Here is a 22362-nt window from a genome sequence, read left to right as displayed (position 1 = left end):
TCAATCTCCACTCCTGCTTGGAGGATGTGACCCGGCTTTCACAGCCGTAAAGGAGGGTACTAAGGACACAAGGCTGATAAACAGATCCCTGCGTGTTTGGGGTTAGCCACAGGTGCCGACTGTATAGGTGCTCCAGGGCTGGAGCACCCACAGGAAAAAAAATGGTGGGTGCTCAGCGTCCACTGTCAGCCCCCCACCTTAATCAGCTCTTCCCCCTCGCCCCAGCACCTCCTACCTGCTGGCAGCCCTCCTGATCAGCACCTCCCCCGTCCCCCAGCTGGTGATCAGCTGTTCGGCAGCAGGGAGGAGGCGCTGGCGGGGGAAGGGGGATGAGTGAAAGCGGTGTGCGCTTGTGGGAGAGGGCAGGAAGAGGTGGGGTGGGGGCAGGAAGAGTCAGGGCAGGGGCGGAGTGGGAGGAGGAAGAGGCAGGACCTGGGTGGGGCCTTGGGGGAAGGGGTGGAGTGGGGTAGAGCCTGGGGCAGAGCGGAGTCAAGCACCCCCCGCCCCCAGCACATTAGAAAGTCGGTGCCTCTGGGTTTAGCAGCTTGTTGTTCCAAACACGTGACAGGTGTCACGAAGGTGACCGAAGCTTTGCCAATGACAGCATCAAGTCTCCTCTCAAGGTTATGTGAGCTGGTAAGAATTGAGCCATGATAGCAGAAGGGGTCCACGTTATCCAGAGCTTCACTACTGACATAGCTTTTAGATGGGATGTTGGTACCTTGTGATATGACAACTGTTTTCTTGATACTGATTACCAGGCCGAACTTGTTGCACGCATCAGAAAACTTGTTCATCATGATCTGCAATTCATCAGGTGAATTAGAGACGAATGCAGTGTCATCTGCAAAAAGCAGATCCTGAATAGTAATCTGGGTGACATGCCTTCTGCTCTGAAATCATCTGATGTTAAACAAGCTGCCGTTCATCCTTGAGTCAGTTAGTACACCAGATGGATCATTTCCAAGTCGTACTTAAGAAGACTCGAGAAGAAGATGCCAAAGCCAGTGGGTGCCAAGATGCAGCCTGCTTCATGCCAGTATCAACAGTAAACTCGGATGATGTTTCATTTTCAAACTGGATAGTTGCCTTCATTCCCAAGTGGAACTCTTTGAATAGGGAGAGCCCCTTTTCTGCACAGCCAATTTTCAACAGGATCTTATAGATGCCGTTCCTGCCAAGCGTGTTGAAGGCCTTTCGGAGGTTAACGAATGCGATATAGAGAGGGGCCTGTTGTTCACGGCTTTTTTCTTGAACCAAGCGCAATCACTACATGCAATTAGTACAAAAGCATCCAGTGATTAGTAAGGGCCACATCTGCATGGGTCAGAAGTACCAATTTTCAAATCATTAAGAACATCACACGGTCACATTCACTTTAGGTTTTTGGTTTAGTGACCCTGTATGAGATTTTTAATTGAAGCAGGGCCATTCCCAGACAAAAACCTTACTGTGGAGTTAAGGCTGAGGGGACATAGCAGTAATTTAGAGTAAACTATAGTACCAGGATGTAGAAATGATCCCAAATCCAAGTGGTCGGCCAGTTCTCTTCTAAAAAGTTAAGTTGAGCCTGTTACGTAGCTCAGGGCAGAAGCGTGAGAAGCTCCCTAGATGGGGGGGGGGGCACCAGCACCCAAACAATGTCCTGCCCCCTGCTCCTCCCCTTCTTCCCGAGCTCCTGCCCTCACTCTGCCACTTCCCCTGAGCCCCCGCCCCCACTGCTTGCTCTTCTCCGCCCCCTGGCTGAGGGGCATGAAAAATCCACACCCCTGCGTGACGGAGTCAAACCAGCCTAACCCCTGGTGTGGACAGCGCTAGGCTGATGGAAGAATTCTTCTGTCACCCTGCATACCGCCTCTCGGGTAGGTGGATTAACTCCAGGGGGAGAACGCCTGTCGTGAGTGGCTGCACTGAAGTGCTACCGTCCTGTAGCTGCACCACGGCAGCTGTGCCTCTCGAGTGGTTTAAGTGTAACCATGGCTGAACCCAGCCCATTCACAGTCCAGGTTGCCCTGAGCACAACCAAAAGACGGTAAGGTCTGGAAATGCCCAGCCAGGGCCTGCAGAATAGATGGAAGCAGCAAGGCCTGAGGGGGAGGGAAGAGGGGGGACGACATGTGTGTGAGGGAGGGGAGAGGAGGAGGAGGCATTATCCAGATAATCCGTATTTTTTCCGACACTGCTATTCCTGTCTTCGTACAGACATGGCTAACGCCTGGATTTTCTATGTATTCACGTCTTACCCCAGTTAAGTTCTTCCTTCACCTTTCTGTTCAGCTGGACTGGGGGTGAGTGCTGAGCAGGGGGAGCGAGTGGGGCTGCAGCAGGGGGAGGCGGGACACAGCAGGGGGAGGCAACGCCAGCAGTGGGGAGGGGGGGTAAAAGGACGGTAGAAGTGAGAGGGGAGCATGTGTGTTGAAGGAGATGAAGGGGGAGGGGAAGATGTTTGTGAGGGGGAGGGGATCCTTGGTGTGAAGGCATGCAGAGGGCAGGGAGCACATGGGGTGTGAATGGGAGGGGCGTGTGTGTGTTTGAGGGATGTGTAGGGGAGGGGATTTGGGGAATGAAGCACATTTGTTCTTGATGGGGGGAAGAGGACACAAGGATGGCTGGCGGGATGGGGAGTGCTTGTGTTTTAGAGGGGTATGATGGGGGATGGGACCATGCATGAGGGAGAGGTTGGGCAGGGAGCTTTGTTGGAAGCCTTTGTGTGTGCAAGAGAGAGATGTTGTAGATATTCTGTGATTCCCCTGCCCCATCCCCCGACACACACACACACACACACACACACACGAAACACTGGTCGTTGTCAAAGGGCTTCTCAGATCTGTTTCTATCTGGTACTGAAGTAAGTGTGTCCCATTCCTGGCAATCTATTTCCCTTCTGCTCGGCTGTTGTCTGGTCTGGAAATCCAGATCTAGTTTCTTGCTGGTGGGAAGGGAGGCCTGTTTGGGTGAACTCCCCCAGGTTAGTGTAGATGGCACCTTTCTTCACATTAGACAGCGGGATCTGGCAGTGGGAAAACTAGGATCCCGGCTGCATTCTCCTTCGCCCGCCTCTCCTTCCTCTTCTGGAGGTGTGGGTTCCCATGGGGCCCCGCCCCCACATCACCTCTTCCCCCCCAAACCCCACCCCCAACTCGCTCCTCTCCATGCATTCCTCCCCATCACTTGCCCTTATGTCCAGGAAATATTGCCAGGGCACAGCCCTCTGACTTTTGCAAGTGATGGGGCCATGGCCACCTGGCCCCCCCTGTTCCGGTGCCACTGTGCAGGAGCCTTCATCTGTTCCTCCCCCTGCTCTTCTTTCTGTTATTTTGGGGGGGGGGTTTCACTCTTCTCTTCCTCCCATCGCTCTGCTCCACTGCTGCTCCCGCTGCCTCCCCGCTGTCCCCCATGAAGCTGCCCCAGCTGCTCCGGACTGGGACTCTGCCTCCTGTCTGCTGCACAGAGCCGGGGGGAGGGTGCTGATGTCAGGGTGTCCCCCTCCCGTGTACCTGGTCTCCTCTGAGCTGTGGTCGGGGAACAGGGGGAGCCTGTCTCTGCAGCTGCCTCTGGGTCAGGTCTGGGTGCTGCTGTCTGAACAAGCGTTCAGGCTGGTGAGTGCTCTGCTCACAGAGACAGCACGCTGACACACTCACTCCCCCAACACACACACTGTCCCTCTCTCACACACACTCCCCATCACACGTTCCCTCAACACACACTCCACCAACACACACAGTCCCTCTCTCATACACACACACTTCCCTCCAACATCCAAAAATATTTAAATAAATGGTATTCTATTATTCTTTAACAATGCCATTAAAACTGTGATTAATTGCGACTATTTTTAATATCATGATTAATGCATCCGATGAAGTGAGCTGTAGCTCACGAAAGCTTATGCTCAAATAAATTGTTTAGTCTCTAAGGTGCCACAAGTCCTCCTTTTCTTTTTGTGACTACAGACTAACACGGCTGCTTCTCTGAAACCACTCATATTAGGGTAGCTGTGTAGGCCCCGTTATCACAACAGCACCCCGCAGGGAGAGTGTGGGCACACGGCAGGAAGAGGGAATGACCAGCAGGGCTGAGGGGAAGCTGCAGTGGGAGAGATTTTTGTCATGGATTTACAGAGCCATTTTGGCAGTTAGAATCATAGAATCATAGAATATCAGGGTTGGAAGGGACCTCAGGAGGTCATCTAGTCCAACCCCCTGCTCAAAGCAGGACCAATCCCCAACTAAATCATCCCAGCCAGGGTTTTGTCAAGCCTGACCTTAAAAACTTCTAAGGAAGGAGATTCCACCACCTCCCTAGGTAACGCATTCCAGTGTTTCACCACCCTCCTAGTGAAAAAGTTTTTCCTAATATCCAACCTAAACCTTCCGCACTGCAACTTGAGACCATTTCTCCTCGTTCTGTCATCTGCTACCACTGAGAACAGTCTAGATCCATCCTCTTTGGAACCCCCTTTCAGGTAGTTGAAACCAGCTATCAAATCCCCCCTCATTCTTCTCTTACGTAGACTAAACAATCCCAGATCCCTCAGCCTCTCCTCATAAGTCAAGTGTTCCAGTCCCCTAATCAGTTCCTCAACTCCTCTGTACTGCTCCTTAGCTTTTCATACCCTCCGGCAGTGTTTCCCAGCTAGTGTGCCATCAGGCCCGAACAGGTGTGCCGCAGAATTTTTAGAAAAGGTACATGTGAGAGCAAGATGAAGAAAGCCACATTTTGATTGGTCATCTGTCTCACTGCCCTACCTCCTGCGGGGGTGGAGCAACCAATCAGAGCTCAATCTCCCTTTCTGCCCCCCTCCTTTCCTGTGTGAACAATGGATCACCTCTTCTGCATCTCCTCTTCCCTCCCGGCTGCTGGCCAGGGGAAGGGGGAAGAGCCCTGGGAGCTCGAGGTGAGCCGTGGCACAGAAAAGGATGGGAACCACTGCGCTAAGGATGGATTTTCTTCATTATGACACTTTGCAGCACTGTTTAAAAGACTTCAAGGTACAGAGAATCCAATATTTACCCTAGTTCAGGGGTCTCAAACGCACGTGAAAAAACACCCCCTGAGCGCAGCAAGGTTCAGCGCTGTCAAGCTCCAGTGTAAACAGTACAGCAGCGCAAGGAGCCGCGGCCCACGTGGAGGTGGTGTTTTTAGAGCGCTGGGAGAGCTCTCCCCCAGCACTCCACCGTGACTACATGAGCCATGTTAGTTCACTTCAATGAGTAGTTTATTTAAAGTTGAAAGACCGATAGGAAGTTGGAAAAGCTTGTCTTCCTCTTCTTCTTCTTCCAATCTTTGAATAAAAATGGTTTGAGAGGATGAGATCTACTGGTTCTAAAATGTTGAAGGCTGCGGTGACCAGAAACATCAATTCAATTCCTAATTAGAGATAATACTGCCTTTGTTTAATAAATCAGGTAATTTTACATTCAAAAGCCCAGGGTTTGATGTACTTAGATATTTTTTCTTATGTATCCAGTACATTTAAGGTAGTTGGATTGAACTAATAAAAAATTAAAATGCTGCTTTTGTGCATTTTTACTTGAATTTTAATTTCAATCCAAGTAGAGCTTGACACAAATCACAAGTAAAAAAATACTAATATAGTCCATAAAAAATTACCATTTTCTAACATATACAAAATGTAAAAATTAAGAATCTGGATAAAAGTAAATTAAGCTATATTATAGGTTAAAGAAATCTGTGTAGATATAGTGTATGTTCCTAGTTTATGAAAAAGAAGTACCAAACTTAGGGTGGAGGCTATATTGACATGCAAGTCAACATGTTTTAATTGTTACCAACCAATGATAACCAACCTTTCTTGAGGGGGAAAAAAGGAAAGTAGAAAGGCAAAGCAAGGTTAAAATTAGTTGTTTAATACGAGATTAAAATTGGTGATTTAAATAGCTTAGACTTAAATTCTTCCACTCTGATCTGGGGAGGTAGAATTCGTTGTTTTAGAGAGGGGAAGGGGAAGGGGAGGTGTCAGAGGGAGGATGGGGGGATGAAGAGTTTGTGTGGAGAGAGATGTAGCGGTGAGGGGGACCTGACTGTGTGGTGAGGGGGTGAGGAGTAGGGGAACACATGTGTGTGTGTAGAGGAGGTGATGGGGCAGGGAGTGTGTGATGGATGAGGGTGATGGAAGTGGCAATTTTCTGTAATATTTTTATGAACTATCTGTATGAGTCTGTGCCAACCCTCTCATTATCACTGCCTGTTGGGGAAAAGAATTGATTTTCTCCGTGGGACATGGGAGATCAGGGCTAGGTATTCCAGACATAGCACCACTAGGACTGTCTGGGCTAGAACCACCACATTCGAATGGAAGCCTCAATGACTGAAGCTAACTCGCAAAGAGAATGACTTCCCCACACCTCTCTGCAGGGAAGCAGGGCAATGCCCCAAGCTGGAGAAAAAGAAAGAACGTGTCAGGAGGCTGCAAGTTAAAGTGCATTTGTAGCATGGATTAACACACCCATGCTAGCTCTAATCTAGCCAGCATTGGTAGCACTATCAGTGTGGACAATGCTGGCACAGGCTTCAGCGTGGGCTCATAACCCGAGTTCTCTGTCGTTGAAAGACTGCGGCGGCGAAGAGCTGCCAGAGCTTTTCCCTGCTCCCCCAAACTGTGCCAGAGGCTTTCCCCACTGCCGGAGCCATTCCCTGTGAGAGAGGAAGATGACAGCAGCAGGGAGGCAGCGGGACAGTATACTGCAAAAACTAACAGGGGAGTCAGGAGGCATGGCTTGGACGAGTAGAGAGCGTGTAGGGCAGGGGTAGTCAATAGGTCGACTGTGGGCCAAATCCAGACCAAGAGACAGTTTTGAATGGACTCTGAAATCTTTTTATTTCCTTATTATTATCATTAAAACAGTGTAACACCGTTGCAAAAAAAAGTAAACATAATTCTGGGATAGATTAGCAGGAGTGTCTCCAGACTCTCCATGGGCTGCGCCCGCCACACGCACGAGCTCCATGGCTCCCATTGCCCGTGGCTCCCATTGGCCGGGATTACAGGGAAGAGAAGGGACACAGGGAAAGGGAAGAGGAAACAGAAGGAGAGGAGGAAGCATAGAGTGGGGAGGAGGGAATACAGGTGGGGGGCACAGGGAGGGGGAGCAGGGAATAGAAGGAGGTGGGGCCTGGGACGGGGCAGGTGGGAATAGAGGGAGGGGAGGGGACACGGGAAGGGGGAGGAAGGATTAGGGTGCAGGAGGGGGCATGGGGAGGGGGAGGAGAGAATAGAGGGAAGGCTGATGGGGAGACTGGGGAGAACGATTACAATGAATAGAGATGGGGGGCTGCATTTGGAGGCTGCTGTGTTGTTTCAGTTGTTACTGTGGGTGTGATTGTGTCCTGTGTCCCTTCTTTTGCCTTGCAGGTAATATCAGTACTTGAGGTGGCAGCGGTAAGTAGCTGGATCTGGGTTCGGATTGTGTCATTAGCAGGGGGATGCGAAGGCAGAATTAGGAGAGGGCCGGGTACACGCTGGGGACCTGCTCATTGCCTCCAGCCCCAGGCTAGCTCCCATATCGACCTTCCTGTCTCTGTGTCCTTACTCGTCACCCCAGCAGAGGGGAACTCCTCTATAACAATCCCACCAACCATTCCCCAGAGCTGCCTGTGGAAGAGGGAATACGGGGAAGAGAAGGGACACAGGGAAAGAGAAGAGGAAAGAGAAAGAGAGGAGGAAGCATAGAGTGGGGAGGAGGGAATACAGCTGGGGGGCACAGGGAGGGGGAGCAGGGAATAGAAGGAGGTGGGGCCTGGGATGGGGCAGGTGGGAATAGAGGGAGGGGAGGGGACACGGGAAGGGGGAGGAAGGATTAGGGTGCAGGAGGGGGCATGGGGAGGGGGAGGAGGGAATAGAGGGAAGGCTGATGGGGAGACTGGGGAGAACGATTACAATGAATAGAGATGGGGGGCTGCATTTGGAGGCTGCTGTGTTGTTTCAGTTGTTACTGTGGGTGTGATTGTGTCCTGTGTCCCTTCTTTTGCCTTGTAGGTAATATCAGTACTTGCCATGACAGCGGTAAGAAGCTGGATCTGGGCTGGGATTGTGTCATTAGCAGGGGGATGCGAAGGCAGAATTAGGAGAGGGCCGGGTACACACTGGGGCCCTGCTCATTCCCTCGTGCCCCAGGCTGGCTCCCGTATCGACCTTCCTGTCTCTCTGTACTTACTCCTCACCCCAGCAGAGGGAATCTCCCCTATAACCCTCCCACCAACCATTCCCCAGAGCTGCCTGTGGAAGAGGGATTACAGGGAAGAGAAGGGACACAGGGAAAGGGAAGAGGAAACAGAAGGAGAGGAGGAAGCATAGAGTGGGGAGGAGGGAATACAGGTTTGGGGCATGGAGGGGGAGCAGGGAATAGAAGGAGGTGGGGCCTGGGATGGGGCAGGAGGGAATAGAGGGCGGGGAACTGACACGGGAAGGGGGAATAGGGCTTAGGGTGGAGGAGGGGGCATGGGGAGGGGGAGGAGGGAATAGAGGGAAGGCTCATGGGGTGACTGGGGAGAACGATTACAATGAATAGAGATGGCTGGGGGAGCATTTGGAGGCTGCTGTGTTGTTTCAGTTGTTACTGTGGGTGTGATTGTGTCCTGTGTCCCTTCTTTTGCGTTGTAGGCAAGATTAGTTTTTGCCATATCACCGGTAAGTAGCTGGGCCTGGGCTGGGATTGTGTCATTAGCAGGGGGATGCGAAGGCAGAATTAGGAGAGGGCTGGGTACACGCTGGGGCCCTGCTCATTGCCTCCAGCCCCAGGCTGCCTCCCATATCTTCCTTCCTGTCTCTGTGTCCTTACTCGTCACCCCAGCAGAGGGGATCTCCTCTATAACCATCCCACCAACCATTCCCCAGAGCTGCCTGTGGAAGAGGGATTATAGGGAAGGGAGGGGAGACAGGCAAAGGGAAAAGGAAACAGAAGGAGAGGAGGAAGCATAGAGTGGGGAGGAGGGAATACAGGTGGGGGGCACAGGGAGGGGGAGCAGGGAATAGAAGGAGGTGGGGCCTGGGACGGGGCAGGAGGGAATAGAGGGCATGGAACTGACACGGGAAGGGGGAACAGGGCTTAGGGTGGAGGAGGGGCCATGGGGAGGGGGAGGAGGGAATAGAGGGAAGGCTCATGGGGTGACTGGGGAGAACGATTACAATGAACAGAGATGCGGGGTGGGTGCATTTGGAGGCTGCTGTGTTCTTTCAGTTGTTACTGTGTGTGTGATTATGTCCTGTGTCCTTTCTTTTGCCTTGTAGGTAATATCAGTACTTGCCGTGGCAGCGGTAAGAAGTTGGATCTGGGCTGGTATTGTGTCATTAGCAGGGGGATGCGAAGGCAGAATTAGGAGAGGGCCGGGTACACACTGGGGCTCTGCTCATTGCCTCCAGCCCCAGGCTGGCTCCCGTATCGACCTTCCTGTCTCTCTTTACTTACTCGTCACCCCAGCAGAGAGAATCTCCCCTATAACCCTCCTACCAACCAATCCCCAGAGCTGCCTGTGGAAGAGGGAATACGGGAAAGAGAAGGGAGACAGGGAAAGGGAAGAGGAAACAGAAGCGAGGAGGAAGCATAGAGTGGGGAGGAGGGAATACAGGTGGGGGGCACTGGGAGGGGGAGCAGGGAATAGAAGGAGGCGGGGTCTGGGACGGGGCAGGAGGGAATAGAGGGACGGGAGGGGACACGGGAAGGCAGCGGAAGGATTAGGGTGGAGGAGGCGGCATGGGGAGGGGGATCAGGGAATAGAGGGAAGGCTCTTGGGGAGACTGGGGAGAACAATTACAATGAATAGAGATGGGGGGGGTGCATTTGGAGGCTGCTGTGTTGTTTCAGTTGTTACTGTGCGTGTGATTGTGTCCTGTGTCCCTTTTTTGCCTTGTAGGGAACAGCATTATTTGTCGTGGTAAGTAGCTGGACCTGGGCTGGGAGTGTGTCATTATCAGGGGGATTCACAAGCAGAATTAGGAGAGGGCCGGGTACACACTGGGGCCCTGCTCATTGCCTCCAGACCCAGGCTGGCTCCCCTCTCTACCTCCTAAAAAAACCAACGAGGAGTCCAGTGGCATCTTAAAGACTAACAGGTTTATTTGGGCATAAGTTTTCGTGGGTAACAGACCCACTTCTTCAGATGCATGGAGTGAAAATTACAGATACAGGCATAAATATACTGGTACATGAAGAGAAGGGAGTTACCTTACAAGTGGAGAACCAGTGCTCAGAAGGCCAATTCAGTCAGGGTGACTATCTACCTCCTGTCTCTCTAACCCCAAGGGTGCCATTGGGGGGTGGGGAGAGCTCCTGCTGTCTCCCCCGCTTCTGACTTTTGTGCAGGAGGTGTTCTCTCAGGTGGAGCTCTTAACTGCAGCCCAGCATTCGTGTGGAGTGTGGATTGTGGGGAGGAGAGGTGCTGCTTCCAGCTTGTGCCCCTGGGGCAGGGAGCCAGTGTTGGGTTTACAGCAGAGGCAGGGTGATTAAGATGAGAAGGAGCTGGTAATAAAATGAAGGACCTGGATGTCCTTAGATGAGCCTGTAAAACAGGAATCCCTCTGCAAGGGTTGTGGGAGGGAGGGAGGTCGGGGGGCGGGGGAGTGTTGAAGGGACAACACAGGGGACTCAGAAGAAATACAGCCAAGCCCTTTGAGCCAAGGTTACAGTCAGAACAGAGGGAGATTTGAGGGCTCAGGTGAAAAGAAGGATCCAAAACCAAGGGGAGGAATAGCAGCAGTGGTACTGTGAGGTTCCCACTCTACCTGTGATATGTATGTGGCCCCATCCCCACAGTATATTAGCGCTTCACAGGGTCTAAACTATTTCTCTTCACAGCCCCTCAATGAGGTAGAGCAGGGCTGTTATAGCCATTGTACAGAGTGGGCACTGAGGGACACACAGACTAAAGGACAGAACAGAACAAGGAGCAATGGTCTCAAGTTGCAGTGGGGGAGGTCAAGGTTGGATAGTAGGAAAAGCTATTTCCCTAGGAGGGTGGTGAAGCACTGGAAGGGGTTACCTAGGGAGGGGGTGGAATCTCCATCCTTGGAGGTTTTTGAGGCCTAGCTTGACAGAGCCCTGGCTGGGATGATTTAGTTGGGGTTGGTCCTGCTTTGAGCAGGAAGTTGGACTCGATGACCTCCTGAGGTCCCTTCCAACCCTGATCTTCTATGATTCTAAAGGCCAGATGTTCAAAGGTATTTCTGCACCTGGCAGGATTTTCAGAAGTGCCGAGAAGGACACTCAAAGGAAGGGGCCTCGTAGGTCTGGGGACAGAGTTTCAGAAACTGGAAAAGGCAGCAGATGCTGCTGACTGACACACACAAGCGAGACCATTGATAGTGTGCAGGTCCCAAAGGGGAGGGCAAAAGCCTAGCATTGAAGAGCGGGCCCAGTTTGTTCTTGCACCCACCACCCCAATACCAGTCACCTCCTGGTATCCTTAATTATCAGGCCCGAGCCCCAAGGGACAGCCCAAAAGAGTGTTTCTTACATGCATCCTGTGAACACATGAAGAAACAATATCCTAAGTACAGTGAGTCCAAATACAGTCCCTGATCCGTCCAGGTGAATGTAGCTCCCTCGAGTCAGAGACTTCAGTTTTTGGTAGCGCCCCCACACACAGAGTTGATTAAACAGGCGCAGAGTTGATTAAACAGGCCAAGGTAAATGGTAACCTGTGCTGGGATGGAGAGACACTTGAGCATGTATTTCTCTAGTCAGGAGGGATGTGATTAAGGAGGGTGATATAATCCCAGGGGAGAAGGTAACACTCCTGGCGTTGGACAATTTAGAAACACGATTTCTTTAGCCTGCCTTGAATTTCAGGGGAAGGTTTTGGGGGGGTACCTTAAATGTGGGGGCTCTTAAGAATTGACCAGCTCATGTATTAGTGGGAAATGCCATAATATCGCTATCCAAAGCTATGAGTATTATGAGCCATGGCAAGAGGGAATATGTCCCACAGCTCCCAGAGATAAACCCAGAGGAGGGAGAGGCAGCTAAGCGGGGAGAAGAGACCCCTTCACCCTTATCACCCAAAAGTAGCGATATGTTTCCAGGGGAGGGGGATGAGGAGTCACTCCCTTTACCTGAGAGAGCTCTCGGTGGAAGCAAAAGCCAAATGGAATTTCCTGCTGAGCAAAGTGCGACCCCTCACTGGAAAGCAGAAGGGAGGCCAGCCCCAGTAATGCCCTAGAGAAAGAGAACAGGGGGAGGCTTTTGACAGAAGAAGGAAGGAGTTACAGGGGATCCCCAATTGGGAAAAACAAGTTCTCTGGCACTGTGTCGGAAGCTAGTTTTAAATACGCCATCCCTTCCTTTGAGTGTCCACTCAATGCCCATATTCCCTGAAAGGGGGACCAATCCCTCCCCCCTTATCAGCTTTGCCAGGTTTTATCTGGGGTCACTCTCCTTCCTGCTGTCTGGCCTAGGCACACTACAATTTGCATTTGTGATGGCTCCCTATCAGATTTTACCCCGGCCCATTTCCCTCTTCAGGGAAGAGGGCGGCCATCACCCCTGTATCCCCAGCTAAATGTATATACAAGACTTACACAATCAGGTACGGAGTACACATCACTACATGCAATTAATACAAAAAGCAATCCAATGTTTAGTAAGGGCCACATCTGCATCGGTGACAAGAACCAATTTTCCAATCATTAGGAATGTCACAGGGTCATATTCTCTTTAGGTTTCTGGTTTAGTGACCATATATGAGATTTTTTAATTCAACCGGACAATTCCCAGACAGACGGGCAAACAAACACACACCCCTTATTGTGGAATTAAGCCTGAGGGGACATAGCAATAATTCCGAGTAGACTACAGCAGTGGCTCTCAACCTTGCCAGACTACTATACCCCTTTCAGGAGTCTGATTTGTCTTGCGTACCTCCAGGTTTACTGCACTTAAAACCTACTTGCTTACACAATCAGACAAACATACAAAAGTGTCAGAGCACACGATTACTGACAAATTGTTGACTTTCTCATTGTTACCAATAATTATAAAATAAATTGATTGGAATATAAATATTGTACTTACATTTCAGTGAATAGGATATAGAGCAGTATAAAGAAGTCATTGTCTGTATGAAATTTTAATTTGTACTGACTTTGCTAGTGCTTCTTATGTAGCCTTTTGTAAGACGAGGCAAATATCCAGAGGAGTTGTTGTACCCCGTGGAAGACCTCTGGTTCCCTAGGAGTACACGTACCACTGGTTGAGAACCACTGAACTACATGACCAGGATGTAGAAATGATCCCAAAGTCAAGTTTTAGGCCAGATCTATTCTAAACAATAAAGTTGAGCCTGTTACATAGATCAGGGGCATGAAAAATCCTCACCCCTCGGTGATGTCGTTAAACCGACACACCCCCGACTGCCTCTCAGAGAGGTGGATAAACCACAGTGACAAGAGAACCCCTGTAGTGAGTAAAAAGAAAAAGAGGACTTGTGGCACCTTAGAGACTAACCAATTTATTTGAGCATGAGCTTTTGTGAGCTACAGCTCACTTCATCGGATGCATACTGTGGAAACTGCAGAAGACATTATATGCAAAGAGACCATGAAACAATACGTCCTCCCACCCCACTCTCCTGCTGGTAATAGCTTATCTAAAGTGATCATCAAGTTGGGCCATTTCCAGCACAAATCCAGGTTTTCTCACCCTCTGCCCCCCCCCACACACAAACCCTCTCTGTTTGTTTCTCCCTGGATTTGTGCTGGAAATGGCCCAACTTGATGATCACTTTAGATAAGCTATTACCAGCAGGAGAGTGGGGTGGGAGGAGGTATTGTTTCATGGTCTCTGTGTATATAATGTCTTCTGCAGTTTCCACAGTATGCATCCGATGGAGTGAGCTGTAAATCACGAAAGCTTATGCTCAAATAAATTGGTTAGTCTCTAAGGTGCCACAAGTACTCCTTTTCTTTTTGCGAATACAGACTAACACGGCTGTTACTCTGAAACCTGTAGTGAGTGACTACACTGAAGCACTACAACGGTGCCGCTGCTGGTTTAAGTGTAGACGTAGCTAAACCCAATAAATTCATAGTCCAGGTTGCACTTAGCACAACCAAAACACGGTAAGGTCTGGAATGCACAGCCAGGGCCTGCAGAACGGATGGAAGGGAGGGAAGGCGGGGGGGGCGACGTGTGTGAGAGGGAGGACGGGGGAGGAGGAGTAGGAGGCATTATCCAGATGATCGGTATTTTTTCTTGCACGGCTATTCCTGTCCTAGTACAGACATCGCTAACGCCTGGATTGGCCATATACGCATGTCTTGCCCCAGTTAAGTTCTTGCCTTACATTTCTGTGAGGCTGGAGAGAGGAAGAGTATTGTTCAATGACTAGTGAGTGGTGAACAGGGGGAGCGGGTGGGGCTACAGCAGGGGAGGAGGGACAGAAAGACAGGTAGAAGTGGGAGGGAAGCCTGTGTGTGAAGGGAGGTGAAGGGGGAGGGGAGGATATTTGTACTGGGGAGGGGATCGTGTGTGTGAGGGCATGGAGGGTGGAGGGAGCACATGGGGCATCAGTGGGAGAGGAGTCTGTGTTTGAGGGTTGTGAGGGGGAGGGGCGTGGGAAGGGAGGGGTATGGAGCACCTTTGTTCTTGATTGGGGGAAAGGGGGTCTGAGGATGGGTGGCATGGTGGGGAGTGCTTGTGTTTAGAGGGGTGTGATGGGGTCATGAGCGAGAGTTTGTGGGGGTGGGAGTGTTGGAAGCGTGGGAGTTGGAGAGAGATGATGTAGTTATTCTGTGATTTCCCACCTCCTCTTCTCCTCATGAGGGCAACACTGGTCATCAAGGGCTTTTGTGATCCGTTCCTATCTGGTACTGAAGGAAACGTGTCCCATTCCTGGCAGTCTATTTCCCTTCGCTTAGGCCGTTCTCAGGGCTGGGACTGCAGATCTGGTTTCTTGCTGATGGGAAGGGAGGCCTGATTGGGTGAACTCCCCCAGGTTAGTGTAGACGGAATCTTCCTACACGTTCGACAGGGGGAAGACTAGGATCCCAGCTGTATCCTCATCACCTTGCCTCTCTTTCCTCTTCTGGAGGTGCGGGTTGGCTGGGTGATCCTGGCCTGTACCCAGGGAAGACAATTCCGTTCTATGTCTCCTGACGTCCCCACTGGGCGTAGGATCAGGTTTTGTTTTCCCAGTGAGGCCTTGTCCGTGCCTGGAGATGTTATTTCATTTACTCACAGGACGAGGGCTCAGCAGTTTGGGCAGCTGTGACTTGCCAGTCACCTGGGGGAGTGTTGCTGAGCACTGACAAGGGAAAAGAAGGCTCACACCAGCTTAGGTCTTGAGAAGAGAGGGCTGCCCTGGAGTAGTCTCTTCATGTGGCCCTGCTGACCCAAGAAGCCTGGTTCGCAAAACATTGTTTTATTGCTGTGCTTAGTTCCCCTCAGTGTGGGGGTTTGGTACATCAGCCACCTCTTGTGCACTCTCTGGGAAAATTGCTCTTTGAGTTATTATCTGGACCGTGGCCCCACTGTTTCGGAGGTGTCCTTCCTCTCTCATAATGGGGATGCCGATAGTAACCATTGTGTTCCCTTCAAAGAGACCTATCCCCATAGGCTTTATGTTTACCCAGAATATCACAGCTGGGCTCCCCTTTCCCCTCTCTGTTTGTTTCTCCCTTATTGAGGGGCTGTCATAGAGCCTCAGTGGGTCACAACTGAGAATACCAGCTTCTGGACAAACTGCTGAGAAATGGGACAGACTCACCACGAACTGGTGGTTATTCTTCTGTAAGATATTGTAAAGCGGTAACATAAGTAAACTTCGGTCTCACCACACGGGCTAACAAGAAGTCAGAAATGCAGCCTCCTTGGGTATTCCAGTCCTTGTTTCACCACCCAGACACCAGCTTTATGATGAGTAAAAAGAAAAGGAGTACTTGTGGCTACTCTGAAACCTGTCTTTATGATGAGTAGTTATTTAAAAGTAGTTTAATCAAACAAAGGGTTCTTCTCATCCCCAAGGACCAGCCGTGTGCCCAGGTCAATATATAACACAGATCTTACCCAATAATCACACCGTTCTGAAAAGAATAAGGAGAGATTTAAAATGGTGAAAGGAATCCAATACATGCTGAAACAGTCCTCACTTGGGACTGTGGCCTAGTGGTCACAGCTGCAATCCCTGAGTGCCAAGGGGGCTGTGGGGAGGGGATCCCAGACCCTCCCACTCCACCAGGCTCTGACCCAGGGCCCTTTGGGCTACCAATAGCCTGGCAACCAGGCTGCTGTCCTCCCTGGGCCTCTTCCTCTCATCCAACTGTCTAAGGTCAGCTTAGTCCAAGGCTTTCCCCTGGTGGGGAAACCCAAACCACACTAATAAGAGGGGGTTTCCACCAGGGTCCACAGGATACTTCCCTCTCTGGGGTAGGTCCTCCCTTCCCTCAGTCAGGGCCCCTTTGGGCAGCGGTGTCAGAGCTTTAAGGCTTCTTGTTCCATGGCTGGAGCTCTGAGCTACAGGTCTGCTCACCTCCAGCTCTGCCACCCAAATGAGCGAATTCCTGCCTTTTAATTCCTCCAGCAGATGGAACATTTGCTGTGGGGGTGGCAGGGTGGGGCTGGCTGATATCAAAATAATCTCTTAACCCTTGTTGCACAGAGTGGGGTGTGTACATCCCATCACACATACACTCACTGTAAAGTTCTGTTATCAGGTTTGAAGCAGCAATGGAATAAACTGCTGGCTTTTATGACTTCCAAAAGCTTGGAAGGTCCTCAATCCATTGGTTGTAACGCTCCTTTTATTATAAGTCCGTAGTCACAAGGTCAGAGCAGGAAAGAAGCAAAATGGAGATGCTTCCAGGGCCTTTTCTACTTTCCCTCATGTGGCGGTGCTCTCAGCGTTAGTTTGTGGGAAAGTACAGGCACAAGATGGAGTTCAGAGTCACATAAGCTAGCCACATGCCCCTGCATGCTTCCGTGAGTCATAGCAGAAGCCATTACCCTTATTCTCGCTAAAACGTCCACAGGAAAGTCTATCAGGTGGGGATAAGCTGCTTCTATGGCCCATTGTGTTTCTTAATGGACTATCTGCTTAAATGGTCCACCCACAATGTGCTGGCTAGACTGGATGTAAACTACCTTGTGGGTGTTACCACAGGAGTAAACACATTTGAAATACAGGTGCATAGTCAATATTCATAACTTCAGCTACAACAATACTTCAGGCCTACAGGGAGGGTAATCATATTCAGCAAATCATAACTTTTCCAGTGAAATGGTACATGACATACTTTGTATAAGATCGGTTGCAATTCTATAGCAGAGGTAGCAACAAAGACATACATTCCCTGAAGACTGACTTTTAATCAATAACATCACAGGGGCATACAAAATTCCTTGCCCTTCCACTGGTTGGTCAGGCTGAGTTGATGATTGTGTTTGTCCATGTCACTCAGCAGTTAGTGTACAGGGAATCCCTAGAAAGGGGTGTATCTGCTGAGATCTGCGTGGGGGCAGTTGCCTGCAGGCCCAGGAGAGAAGTAAGAGTCCCTAGGTTGGAAGCACAGGCTGACGGATTAGGAAGAGGCGCTGCGGCCTCCTGGTGAGGGACAGAGACAGATACATCTGTTGACTGAGAGCCTGCACCAATAACCATGGATTAGTAGCCAGAGTGGGTGTCCATGGGCTCTTTGCTTGAGGAGCAGGGGACCACTGAGGAGAGACAGGGCCCTGCTCTCCCTGACATGGTGAAGTAATGCATTGTTTATAATGGCCAGTGGGGGTGTAACGATTCTGGTTCTGGCAGGACCCAACTGAGAGTGCCAATTCAGGACAAATTGCTTCAAGCAGGGTAGTTACAGCCCAAGGCTGGGGTTTTTCCACCTCTAAGGCAAACCAAACCAGCGAGACAGAGAGGACTTTGGTTTTACTCCACTGGCTAACCGCAAGTCACACAAGCAATTCCCTTAGACACTCCAGTTTCCCAGTATCACCACCAGTGCCAGTCGTTATGTGGACGAATGGTTATGAAAACCAATACCCCAGTAAAAGAAAAGAGGTTCTCCTGATCCCAAAGGACCAAGCCCCAGACCCAGGTCAATATACAAATCAGATCTTACCCACAAATCACGCTGTTGCCAATCCTTTAGAATCTAAAATCTAAAGGTTTATTCATAAAAGGAAAAAGATATAGATGAGGGCAAGAATTGGTTAAATGGAATCAATTACATACAGTAAAGGCAAAGTTCTTGGTTCAGGCTTGCAGCAGTGATAGAATAAACTGCAGGTTCAAATCAAGTCTCTGGAGAACATCCACAGCTGGGATGCGTCTTTCAGTCCTTGGTTCAAAGCTTCACTGTAGCAAAGTCCCTCTAGAGAATGAAGCAGGATTGAAGACAAGATGGAGATGAGGCATCAGCCTTTTATCGTCTTTTTCAGGGGTAAGAACACCTCTTTGTTCTTACTGTGGAAAATTACAGCAAAATGGAGTTTGGAGTCACATGGGCAAGTCCCTGCATACTTTGCTGAGTCACAAGGTGTATCTGCCTTCTCTCAGTGGGTCAGCTGTATCGCTGATGGTCCTTAATGGGCCATCAAGCAGGCTAGGCGGAGCTGACACCAACTTGTCTGGGGTGTCACCCAGAAGCATAGCACAAGTTTGAAATACAGACAGCGTAGAGCCAATATTCATAACTTTAACTACAAAAATGATCCACACGTATAGACAGCATAATCGTAACCAGCAAACCATAAGCTTGTTTTAGACACCTGATTTGACCCCCTTTATACAAGATTTGGTGCCACTACAGGACCTTAGTTGCAACCATGTTCTATATGTTACCAGTTCAAGCCAATAATGTGACGGGGGGATACATCAGGGGAGGGAATGCCCACCAGAGGGTAGCGGGGATATGTTAGGTGGGTGAATTCCCAGTCGAGGAGGGGGAATGCAGCCAAGGGGGATCAGGCATAGGTGTAGTTTGACTTCTATATTGGGTGGGCAGGGGCCAGTGGGGCTCAAGCCAGCTCCGTAGGGTGGGGCCTGGGGAGGCACAACCACCTCCACCCCCTGACTCACTTCATCAGGCCACCCGCCTGCCTGGGTTCTGTGTGGGGGCGCTACCAAAAAAGTATAACTCAAGGGGAGGGGGCGGGGGCTCAGCTCCAAAAGTTTGCAGGCAGCTCAGGGTGCAGGGGGAGAGGGGTAACCAGGGACTTTGTGTGGGCAGGGGCGTAGCTCAGGGTGCAGGGAGGGGGTTGCACAGGGTGCCGGGACAGGGTAGCTCAGGGCTCAGGGAAGGGGGGAGCTAGGGGCAGTTTGCCCAGAGGGCTCCCTGCGGTCTCTGTTCCTTGAGGGCTCTGCCAGCCAACTCTGCCCACGGCTCAGGGCTTCTGCCCCCGGGGGAGCACCGGGCTTGGGGCTCTGGAATTCAGCCCTGCTGTTCCCGGCTTCAGCCCCTCCCATGTACCGGGTCACCACTGAGCTGGGGTCAGGGAACAGGGGGAGCCTGTCTGTGCAGCTACCTCTGGGTCCGGGATGGGAGCTGCCAGCAGCTGCTACTGTCGGAACAAGCGTTCAGGCTGGTGAGTGCTCTGCTCAGAGACAGTTCGCTGACACCCTCACTCCCCCAACACACACACTGTCTCACACAGTCCCCAACGCACACAGAGTCCCTCTCTCACACTCCCCATCACACATACTGGCTCCGTCACACTCCCCCAACACAGAAACAGTCTCTCCCCGTCACACACTCCCCCACACACAGTCTCTCTCACACTCACAGTCTCTCTTACACACTCTGTCACACACACTCCCCCAACACACACACACTTCCCACCAACATCCAGAAATATTTAAATAAATGGTATTCTGTTATTGTTTAACAATGTGATTAAAACTGTGATTAATCGCAACTACATTTTTTAATATCATGATTAATCGCAATTAATTTTTTTAAGTGTTTGACGGCCCTAGTTTAGATTAATCCAGTGTCTCTGTCTGGTTCATTTTGGCAGTTCCTCAACTCCTCCGAACTGGTCGTTCACTTTTCACACACTAAGGCAGCGTTTCCCAACTCGTGTGCCATGTCACCCTGGTGTGCCGTCAGGCCCGAACAGGTGTGCTGCAGAATTTTTAGAAAAGGTACATGTGAGAGCAAGGTGAGGAAAGTCACCTTCTGATTGGCTATCTGCCTCACTGCCCCTCCTCCTCTGGGGGTGGAGCAACCAATCAGAGCTCAATCTCCCTTTCTCCCCCCATCCCTGCCTGTGTGAGCAATGGGTCGGCTCCTCTGCCCCTCCCCTTCCCTCCGGCAGCTGCCAGCCGGGAGCCGGGGGAAGAGCCCCGGGAGCTCAAGGTGAGCCGTGGCTGGGAACCACTGCACGAAGGAAGGATTTTCTTCATTATGACACTTTGCAGCCCTGTTTCTGTCCTAGCCACACCTGGGGCAGAAGAAGACGTGTCCTTTCCCTTTTTACTCGGCTCACGACGCTCTTGCTTGGACAGTGCATCTGCCACAACCTTTTCCTTTCCGTTAATATGTACAAGTGCAGGAATAGGACATCAAGATACCCTCTTGCTTCCTTTCCTCCTTCCTTTCCAGGTGTTTTAAAACTTTCTCTGCAGCCTCTCTGAGTTTATTCTCTCTCTGTCTGTAACAGGCTGAAAGGCTTTTGTTTTCTCAGCTGTTCTACAGCCTCTCTCGCTTTGTTCTTGTTTAACTCCCCGCCGCCCCACCCCCGCTTTATTTTCTCTACAATCACATTCTGTTACTAAATATTTAATATTCAGAAAAACATAATAATTTTTCAGTCATTAGTTAAAACTAAACCTAGTTGATTTGGAAAGCAGCCCACTGCTGTGTAAAACATGAGTGTTATAACTTCCTATCTGCCAATATCCACTCTACTAATGGCATAGTCTGATGATGAATGAATGGGGAAAGGGAAACTCAGACAGAGGAGATGGCCTGATGAGAACAAACACAATCAAATGAAAAAAGGGAGTGAGATGAAAAAGCTCACAGCACATGGCATGGAAAAGCCTGAGGGTTCTGTCCCTAGGCATGTCCCTACATGTCTTGCTGACTCATAAGGTGTAGCCCCTGGCTTCTGTCAGTGGATCCATTGTACAGCTGATGGCCCTTCAAATACAGATCGATGGCACCTATTCATAGCTTACTTATAAAGGATCCCTGGGACCTTTCCTGTCAGACGCTCTCACACCTCAGTTTGCAACAGCCTTGGATATTCAACAGTGGCCCTGCCTTGAACTAACGAAGGCCCCTTTCCTCTGCCCTGTGGAATTCCCTTCAGATACAGCTGAGTTGCGAAGTGTCCAGAATCACCCTCCCCCGTCTCTCCCCGGTGTCCCTCAGGGAAATGTCGGCAGGGCCAAAATCCCCCACACGGGGCCCTGCCCGCGCCAAAGCAGCAGCAGCACCACACGCTGCGCAGGGAAGGCCTGGGAGCTGCCGGAGCCGCTCTGTGTACGGCGGGGGGGGCAGGGGGAGGCAGAAACGGCTGGGCTGGGCTGCCCTCCCCTTCCCAACCCTTCCCCTGGTCCCAGTATCCCAGGCCTCCCCCCGCCCGCCTCCCATGAAAGCACCACTTGAGGAAAGAGCTTGTCATGCGGTTTGTCATGCTCGCCGCAGGGCAGGCTGTTCAGAAGCAGGGCAGGCACCGAACTGGTTGTGAGCTCGATCCTTACATTGCACCAACCAAGTCCCAAGTGTGAACTCCTCAGGCGCTGTAACAGCCTTGACATGGAGTCACTGGCCGTCGCCTTGGACGTTCCGGTCTAGCTTGCCACCCGGGGAAGCCTGCTTTTGTGATAGACAGACCCTTTCCCCACGGTGCTTTCCCCTGCCTTGCCAGAGCCCAGGCCTCTCCACCTTCCAGCACCCCCACCCCACCAAGGACCTGGTGCCCACAAGACAGACTGGGGAGGGGTAAAGGGAGACGCCCTTGTTGGATTTTAATCAGTGTTTGCACAGGGAGTGGGAGAAGAGGATAGAGGTGGGGAGGGAGCATAGGATGGAGAGGAGGGAATAATGGGAGAGGAAGGGAGGGGCAGGGTCGGGGAGAAGGGAAGGGAGGTAAATTGGATGGGGACAGTGGTGGATTCACACAGGGCCCAGGCCCAAGCCCCTGGCCAATTTGGGTTCCCCAGCACGAGCCCTGGCACCTGTGTAGAAGTGCAGGGTGGGGCACCAGCACCAGAACAGTGGCCCCACTCCTCGCTCCTCCTCTTCCCCTTGGGGCCCCAGGCCAGGACAGAAGTCAGAGCTGGGCTGTGGTTAGAGCTCCCCAGGAAGCCAGGGCCACTGTGGGGTGCCTTGGACCTTCCCCCAGCCCATGTCTCTGCCCCTGCCACCCAGAGCAGGTGGATGGTTCAGGGCTTCCCACA

At 51.2% G+C, this 22362-nt stretch overlaps 1 protein-coding gene across 1 annotated transcript in view; it reads left to right on the top strand.

Annotated features, from left to right (window-relative positions):
• The window catches only part of LOC141988580 (uncharacterized), a 186393-nt gene that overhangs the window by 114291 nt on the left and 49740 nt on the right, over nt 1-22362 (top strand). The window contains exons 17-21 of the mRNA XM_074954423.1: nt 7376-7402; nt 8000-8026; nt 8624-8650; nt 9251-9277; nt 9874-9894. Coding sequence (XP_074810524.1) covers nt 7376-7402; nt 8000-8026; nt 8624-8650; nt 9251-9277; nt 9874-9894 — 129 coding nt within the window. The remainder of the gene's footprint in view (nt 1-7375; nt 7403-7999; nt 8027-8623; nt 8651-9250; nt 9278-9873; nt 9895-22362) is intronic.

The sequence above is a fragment of the Natator depressus genome, chromosome 6 (assembly GCF_965152275.1).
Source record: "Natator depressus isolate rNatDep1 chromosome 6, rNatDep2.hap1, whole genome shotgun sequence".
Taxonomy (NCBI): Eukaryota; Metazoa; Chordata; order Testudines; family Cheloniidae; genus Natator; species Natator depressus.
The sequence above is the reverse complement of the archived record's forward strand: the minus strand, read 5'-3'. Positions and strand labels throughout refer to the sequence as shown.